This window comes from Micrasema longulum, unplaced genomic scaffold (assembly GCF_059751315.1).
Source record: "Micrasema longulum isolate JH-2025_06_02 unplaced genomic scaffold, ASM5975131v1 h1tg001083l, whole genome shotgun sequence".
Classification (NCBI taxonomy): domain Eukaryota; kingdom Metazoa; phylum Arthropoda; class Insecta; order Trichoptera; family Brachycentridae; genus Micrasema; species Micrasema longulum.
Window position 1 is genome coordinate 193,857 of NW_028278271.1, and position 9,143 is coordinate 202,999.

Genomic DNA, 9,143 nt, shown 5'->3' on the forward strand with positions numbered 1-9,143 from the left:
TATGTGGATTTATCAACAATACATGTTGTATTGGCGTCACTTTCATTCATGTAACTATTCTTTCCATAGCAAGAATAAATATTTTTTGTATTAATGTTTAAAAAATCCCAGAACGCAAACAAATGTATTGGAAAATTATATTGATGCAAATTGAATTATTTTCCAATACCGCAGCGTTATTTCCTAATACTTATAAAGGTTAACTTTATGATAAGTTATAAAAAATACCTGCTTATTTTATGGGGATTTAACGATGAATATTTCCCACACGTATGTATAGCTACCAAGTATCAATACTGAGTTCCTACCCGTCTTTTAATAACGTTTTTTTTCTATGGCAACCCTTTCTGCCTCTTAAGTTGTTCAACTTGTTATAGATTCACGTTATCTCTGATCGCCATGACATCTGTCACACGCAGGCGAAAAAGGATAATTTGTGATTGAAGCATTGTTTAAATTGGATCAGTATATATTATAATGTGTCTGTGATTGTATTCCACCTCGTAGGAATTGATCATATGTATTCTGGATACGCGAGGCATCCAGGCAACACAGTTGGAGTTTTAATTGTAGGTAAAACTCTTTCATTATATAGTGTCGTCTTTTATCCTGAGCAAACGACAATTTATCCTTGAATAGCACCAACTTATGTGTTTTGTTGAATAACTACGTGTTTATGCATAATAAACTAAATCTTATCTAATCTTACTTAATCTTTTGAAAATTTATCTGTAAATAGAACCTGCAATATGTGTAATCAGAAACTAAATTTTATTGATATTAATAACATACGAGGGCGGATTGAAAATGAAGCTACCTAAGTAGGAAAAAAACTTTTTTTTTTTCAAAAACCACTTATTTCTCAACATAGTCTCCTTTTACTTCGACACACTTAGTAAGACGATATTCCAACTATTTTATACCATCTGAATAATACGATTTCGGGAACCTCTCAAAAAACGCGTTAGTTTCGGTAATCACTCCTTCGTTTGAGCGGAATCTTTTTCCTGCGAGCCATTTTTTCAAGTTTGGAAACAGGAAAAAGTCACTAGGAGCTAAATCTGGACTAACTATATCGAGGATTGTCTTGATATTTTCTTCAGTAACCACCTATTTTGGCCTTCCTGTCGATGGTATTGTTGCAGTGCTTGTTCGACCGCGTTTAAATTCAGCAATCCAATATTTGACCATGTAATCTGACGGAGCAGACTCACCGTAATGTTTATCAAGCTTTTCTTTTGTCTCTTTCGCCATTTTCCCTTTCAAATAATAGTGTTTAATCACTGCACGAAATTCGCTTTTTTCCATTTTTCAAGAAACACAAAAGTTGTTTACTTCAAACGACTACAACAAATAAACTGATCGATGAATTTGGGTGGCATTTTAACAGCTGCCGTTTGACAAATCGCAATTTGGAAAAAATAAATATTTTTTGTGTTTGTGCTGCCATCTAGCGCTGGGTAGCTTCGTTATCAATCCGCCCTCGTATCTTTAACTTCCATTAAAAACTAAGTTTCCAAATAAAAAATCAAGTTATGATGTTGCGCCTTGAATCCGCAGCCTATAATATGCAGGTTCTGTATGTAGGTACATAATAAATGTACACTATGGTCAACTATAGTTGTATTGTATATTATAATGTGCAACTGTGTTACCAGTATTCAAAAGTAGATATATTTTTTAATTTATATGTATTACATTAACATTTCTAGTTATATTAAAAGTTTTGTATGATTCGTTATTTTATGTAAAGTATAATTTTGATGTGACAACATTTACAATAACAATATTACGTGGAAGCCTCTAATTGGACTTTATGATATGTATTTATAAAATAATTGTATCTTGTAAATTTATGAATGTCTGTTGGCTTTCTAATGAAATAAAATAAAATAAATACTAATAATTTTCACAATTTTCAAGTAATTTTTGTAGTGTGTAGTGGCAGGAACCATGTTGAGTTTAATTTAAGGCAGTCGTATTTGTTTATGTTATTTGGGTGTCTGTGTATTTCGATTGCCTCTTTTATTGTTTGAGTTCTATCATTGTCTAGATTTATGCAAAAACTTTGGTTCGAATGCGAAAAGATTTCTGTGTCTATAAGGTGTTCCGCTACGGACTTTTCATGGTGCCCCATATTTATTTAAAAAAAGGGACATTTTAGCGCCTCGTTGGTAATCTCATTAATGTGAGTAATCTCATTAATTTGAATCCAGAAAAAAAAAACGTTAAGTAGGTAGATGCTTACATAAATAATGAACGACTTTCTGAAATTGAACAAGTTAAATACTTAGTACTAACAATAGACGGACACTTGACATGAACGATTCGTATCAACAATTAAATAAGCAAAGTGGCGACATTATCGAGTCTTTTTTTTAAAATCAAAAGCTTTGTTCCAAAACGGAAAAAAATCTCATGTATGAAGCCTATGTAAAAACTAAACATGTAACAATGTTTGAGTATGTCCAAATGCTTGCAGACTGGCTGGATTTCCTTATTCACATTTAAATTTATTTCAACTGAGAGGGAAAAGATTTTTAAGAAGGGAATACGGAAGTCTAGGCATTTACAGGGCTTATGACCTGTCATTGGCTGGTTTAAGTGGCCACTTTACACACTGTGTAACATTCACCATTTTGCCCATGTTTCAACATGCACATTTCTGTTGACTTTTGTGAAGTAAAATGATCAGAAATATGAGCAGAATGGTGAATGTTACACAGTGTGTAAAGCGGACACATAAACAAGCCAATGACAGGTTATAAGCCTTGTAAATGCCCAGACTTCCATATTCCCTTCTCAAAAAGGTTTTCCCTCTCATTGAAATAAATTTAAACTAAAATATGTAATATGCAACTACTATGGGGAATAAGAAATCAAAATAACATTAACAGACTACAAAGACATCAAAATAAAATATTAAAGTTAGTATATGACCTCTCTTATTTAACAGCAACTAAAGAACTTTTTTAAACAAACTAAACAACTAAATGTAACTGAACTCTCCAAACTAGAATCCTTAAAATTTATTCATAAATTAGCCACTGTTGTAATTGTAGACGAACTTAAACTTGAAAAAAAAATGTAGTAAACATGGACACAATACGAGAATATCAGAAAAAATATCATAAACAACCTTCTAAAACGAGATAAGGACAGTCGAGACTAATAAACCATGGACTGAAATCATACAATAAACTACCAGACAAAACTTTACAAAAGACTCAGACAACCTTTACAAAAGATGTCATGGCACCGCCACACCGCTCATTGCTCTGCTCATGCTCATGCTCCTCGCGCTGCCGCCCTCTCGCCCGATGTTGCCCTCTCCGCCCACACACTGCTCTACTCGCGCGATTAATCGCACTTGTCTTTTGTCTTTCTATACAATGGACGATGAAACTGTGGCATGCGCGCTATGCATTTGTAGTACAGCTAATTAAATCAATGTATATTTATATGGAATAATGGAATATTTTAATGTTTTTTTGATACATTTTATTTCCTTTTTTAATTACTATATAATAAAAAAGCACCTTATAATGTTTTACAAAATATTTTCTTTTCTTTTTCTTATATTACACAAAAATATTATACCTGCCTATTTATGGTAGGGGCAAAAATTCATTAACATTTCTTGTATACCCACGAACAGGCCATGCCTTTGTGGGATTTTTTGTTTACTACTTTTACTGTTAATATGTATTTCATTGCTGTGTTATTATCTTTTATTTTTTAATACTTTGATTTACTTCTTATGTATATTGTAAAAAAAAACAAAAAATTAAAAAATGTTATACAAAGAAATATACATCATTCAGAAATGACGCGTGCATCTTGTGCGAGCGCTCGATGCGATCTGCGACCGCGCCATTATGTGGTCAGCCACTCGCGCTCATATTGCTGGTCCTTTGACTTGCGATCAAAAAACCGATAAAATAGGGAGCAGTAGGCACGACAAAGAGCATGACGTGCGGCATGACGAGTAATGTTGCCACACTACGTCTCTGCCTACTTTTCTCACTACTTCCATGCCACTCGTCGAGTGTGTGGCAGGCCCATTAAACATATTATAATTAACAGTAGAAAAAGAATTTTAAAAGTAAAAATATTTTGTTAAATGTATGTAATCCACAAGAGTTTATTCTTCTAGAATATGCCTCCGTGGTCTGGTCTCCATTCTTTGTCAATCGCATAAATCACATTAAATCATTCCAACATCGCTTGCTTCGTAAAATAGCGTGGATGCTTGGACTAGAGATAAATAATTAATTTTATGCTAAAATAGAGTCAACGTTAAATATTTCTAGTCTACAAAAACGTAGAACTAATATTACTCCATATATATGTTTGGCATACTAAATGGTATAATCGATGTTCCATCATTACTGGGACAAGTGAAATTCAATATTCCGACTCGTAGATTGAGAAACAATGAAGTACTGTTCATCGATCAGCATAGAACAAACTATGGCCTTAATTCTCCAATGACCCGTCTTTGTCGTATTGTTAACTCAAGACAAGATTTGGACATTTTTGGTTTAAGTTTACAAGGATTTAAACGAGCACTAAATAAATAGTCCAGATCTTGTCTCGATGTCCCTTATGTTTGTCAATGCTTCTTTTCTTTTTAAAAATGTTTTGAACTATTCTTTTATTGTAATATTTAAACCTTATATAAATATAAATTGTATACATGGACAATGTCCGTTAATAAATAAATAAATACAATTTTAAAAAAGCATACGACAATTTATCTCTTACTAGATATAATATAAATAACTTGCGCTATTTTCAGGATATTTACTATTAAAGATGGAAATCGCTCAAGTGTATATTAAGGCTGAACCGGAGACTGATGACGTAGAAGGAGATGTTCTCCGTACCGGGGAAGGGACGCCACGTCTCCGCATAAGCCAGGAGGTGAAGGCTGAACCGGGGACTGGTGACGTAGAAGGAGATGTTCTCCGTACCGGGGAAGAGGCGCCATGTCTCCGCATAAGCCAGGAGGTGAAGGCCGAACCGGGGACCAGTTCTGACCTGCCCAGGAAAACCAGTGATGTAATTATCTCCACGGGGATGGACTTCGACTATCCCGACATTAAACAAGAATGTTTGGATTCCTCTCCTGACACGGAAATACCTTCAAGTGAGTGATATTTCATTCCACATTATCTGCTTCAAGGTGGGTCAGAAATAAAAGAAATTAATAAAAACATTCACATTTTTCATCAATATTTTGCGTTTTTCCAAATTTTTATAGACAAGGACTTGATTGAACTCCTCGGGGAGTCGTTTATATTGAGATATTACAATAGAGATGATGAACATTTTAGAGAAGACGTATCAATTAAGATATTACAACAGAGATGAAGAACATTTTGGAGAAGGTAATATAGAAGTCTACGCATCTACAGGGCTTATAACATGTCGTTGGCTGGTTTATGTGGCCGCTTTACACACTGTGTAACATTCACCATTCTGCTCATATTTAAACATCCATATTCCTTCATTTCATTCATCTGTTGATGTTTGTGAAGTTATGTTCTTCATCTTATACCTAATATTCTCGCGACATAAAATAAACGCGACGTCCTTAAGTGGTAATTTGAAATACAATTCAAAGAAATTTCATACATTGTTTTTGTTTCAGGTCTCCAAGCAACACAGAAATATTTTGCCTGTTCAGAGTGCCAATATAAATGCTCAAAGAAGAGTATATTGACACGGCACATGTATACTAATCATAGTGGTGAGAAACTCTTCTCATGCTCAGAGTGCCAATATGCATTTTCTCGCAAAGCTGTTTTAGAATCACACATGTTAACTCATGCCGGCAAAAAACCATTCAGATGCTCAGAGTGCCAATATGCGTGTTCTCGTAAAGCCCATTTAAAATCACACATGATGATTCATACCGGTGAGAAACCATTCTCATGCTCAGAGTGCCAATATGCGTGTTCTCGTAAAGACTATTTAAAATCACACATGTTGATTCATACCGGCGAGAAACTATTTTCATGCTCTGAATGCCAATATTCATGTTCTCGAAAAGAAAGTTTAACATCCCACATGATGATTCATACTAGCGAGAAACCTTTATCATGCTCAGAGTGCCAATATACATCTTCTCGTAAAGGCGATTTAAAATTACACTTGATGAAACATACCGGTGAGAAACCATTTTCATGCTCGAAGTGCCAGTATACATGTTCTCGTAAAGTCGGTTTAAAATTACACATGTTGGCTCATACCGGCGAGAAACCATTCTCATGCTCAGAGTGCCAATTTAAATGTTCTCAAAAGGCCCAATTAAAATCACACATGTTGACGCATACCAGCCAGAAACTATTCTCATGCTCGGAGTGTCAATATACATGTTTTCGAAAGGGTCAATTAAAACCACACATGCTGACTCATACTGGCGAGAAACCATTCTCATGCTCGCAGTGTCAATATACATGTTCTCGAAAAGAACGGTTAACATCTCACATGATGATTCATACTGGCGAGAAACCGTTATCATGCTCAGAGTGCCAATATACATGTTCTCGTAAAGATGATTTAAGATTACACGTTATGAGACATACTGGCGGGAAACCATTCTCATGCTCAGAGTGCCAATATACATGTGATCGTAAAGGCGGTTTAAAATTACACGCGATGACACATACCGGCGAGAAACCATTCTCATGCTCAGAGTGCATATATGTATGTTCTCGTAAAGCCCATTTAAAATCACACATGTTGACTCATACTGGCGAGAAAACATTATCATGCTCAGAGTGCCAATTTAAATGTTTTCGAAAAAGCGATTTCAATCGTCACATGTTTACTCATACTGGTAAGAAACCATTATCATGCTCAGAGTGCCAATATACATGTTCTCGTAAAGGCGATTTAAAATTACACTCGTTGACACATACCGGCGAGAATTCATTATCATGCCCAGAGTGCCAATATACATGTTCTCGAAATGCATATTTGAAACGACACATGTTTATTCATACCGGCAAGAAGCCGTTCTCATGCTCAGAGTGCCATTATACATGTTCTGTAATAGGCAATTTAAAACGACACATGTTGACTCACACTGGTGAGAGCCCATTATCATGCTCGGAGTGTCAATATACGTGTTCTCGAAAAGGCCAATTAAAATCACACATGTTGACCCATCTTAGCAAAAACTTTTCTCATCCTCAGAGTGCCGATTAAAATGTTCTTAAAGAAGTAGTTTCAAAGTACACACGTTGAATCAAAAACAAAACGTTCACTCATGTTAGCGACGATAAATCATTCTAATGCTCAGTTTTATCCGCAATAAATTTCGAATTTCTAGTTGAGGAAAAATGTTTCTTGGATTTCTTCTTGCAACCCGCGACGCCAGATTTACAGCTGACCGTCTACCCAACTGCGTCATGGCGCCTGTCTATTTAATATACCGCTAAATATATGTCTACTTAATAATGTTTTTGGTGTAAGTCTTTATAGATTTAAACAATTACTAAAATTGACCAGATCTTGTCTTGAGGTAGCAATTATTATATATTTTTTGTCCTAGCTTTGATTTTCTTGAGTTGCGTTTTATTTGATTCGCATCGGTAAATAATACTAGGTTTGATTTCACTTTATGTAAATAAGCACTCGGCAAACTAACAAAACTGAATAAAATACACAAAATATGTGTACCTACGTGAAAACATGAATAAATTATTGCACTATCATAAACACTTCCAACTTTTTACTCTCGTGATGTTATATACAAGCAGGCGCTTGGGTCGTTTGGTCCCCCCATTCGGATCATGTGTAATTTTTGGATGCTTAGCGAGAAAAAGGTTAATCTACAAAGTTGTCGGTTTTGGTCAACAGAAAATCATTAATAAAGAAATTAAACTATTTCAAAATACTATAGAATTAAAAAAATGTAAGTGGAACTATTAGGTAATAGCTTCTCCTACCCATGAAATACAGGAGTAGGGTCGCCCTGTATGTACCAAAATTCTCATGAAAGTAATCACTATCGTTTGGCACTTATTGACTAGAGCGTGAAGTCAATCATACTGTCCATTCTGCAGTATGGAGTCATAGGCTGAGGAGGAGGGTACAAGAAAAGTTTACGACCGTTTTTGACTGCCCAAAAAACAATCGCCAAAATTATATTTAAGAAGCGTAGAACTTATGCATTAAATTTAATTTTTAAAGAGTTAGATGTACCCTCAATTGATTACGTCTTTAAAAATTCATGTATGTACAAAACATTTGCAGTTTTATGCTTATGTATTAAATGCTTCTAACAAGTGAAGTATACATTATTTTAAGTTCAGGTGGCTATCTTTGAAATCTTTAGCGGTTCCGATTACAAAACCTAACATCCATTGCTAACGCTATTGATTTGACTAATTATGGATAATTTGTTATAGAAAATAACACCTTACCAGGTATTTAAAAAAACAGGGACAAGCTCAGAATTGTCATTAGAGTAATTCAACATTATTGAATACTGCGTTCTGTGAAATCTCATGATTTGGCATTTCTTTAGATTATGTTTGAGTTTATTTGCTGAGCACCACGAAAATAGTGTATTAACAAACAGTGTCAGTATAAGATACTGACGGATCATTTCCTCGACTGCAGTTTTAAATCCAAAGTATTCCATCCGATGGCGACCCGACAAGTATCGGCACAGCAGCTGACGGTGCCACGACAGAAGAACTATTATGGAGATAGAACAATGGGCAATGTAGTACCAAAACTGCTAAATTTAATACCAGTTGAAAATCGTGAGGAGAAAACCTAAATTTATTTAAAAAAATAGTCAAAAACTTATTGAAAACAGAAAGTGAAACTTAAGTGTGCACATAAATATATTATATTCTTCATTCATTATTTAACTATATAAGTACTGTTAGAGGTGTAGGATTGGTTATTGATTAGGTGTTTGATGCGTTTTTATTACATGGAGAGTAAATAATGAATTATGTTATGTTAGACGAGTGTTCCGTCGATGATGGTTTGAAGAGACTGCACTTAAACTACATGCTGGAGCTGAGAAAACTGCATTGATCTTGTTGGGCTGACTGAACGAGCTGACTGACGTTGGCTGCGTCCTCTGGTCTCTTTATAAAGGACTGAACTGAACT

General features: G+C 34.8%; 1 protein-coding gene across 2 annotated transcripts; it reads left to right on the forward strand.

The window, feature by feature from the left end:
• The first annotated feature begins 407 nt into the window (after positions 1-407).
• On the forward strand, positions 408-7,731 carry LOC148277108 (uncharacterized). Of its 2 annotated transcripts, none has more exons than XM_088233330.1 (3): positions 408-573; positions 4,802-5,152; positions 5,657-7,731. In XM_088233330.1, exons 1-3 carry the CDS (start codon positions 519-521, stop codon positions 7,216-7,218), a joined length of 1,968 nt encoding a protein of 655 aa, XP_088089456.1. In that variant the 5' UTR covers positions 408-518; the 3' UTR covers positions 7,219-7,731. The 2 variants fall into 2 exon arrangements, with proteins under 2 accessions (XP_088089456.1, XP_088089457.1); XM_088233331.1 differs by having other exon boundaries at positions 408-569.
• The last annotated feature ends 1,412 nt before the right edge of the window (positions 7,732-9,143 follow it).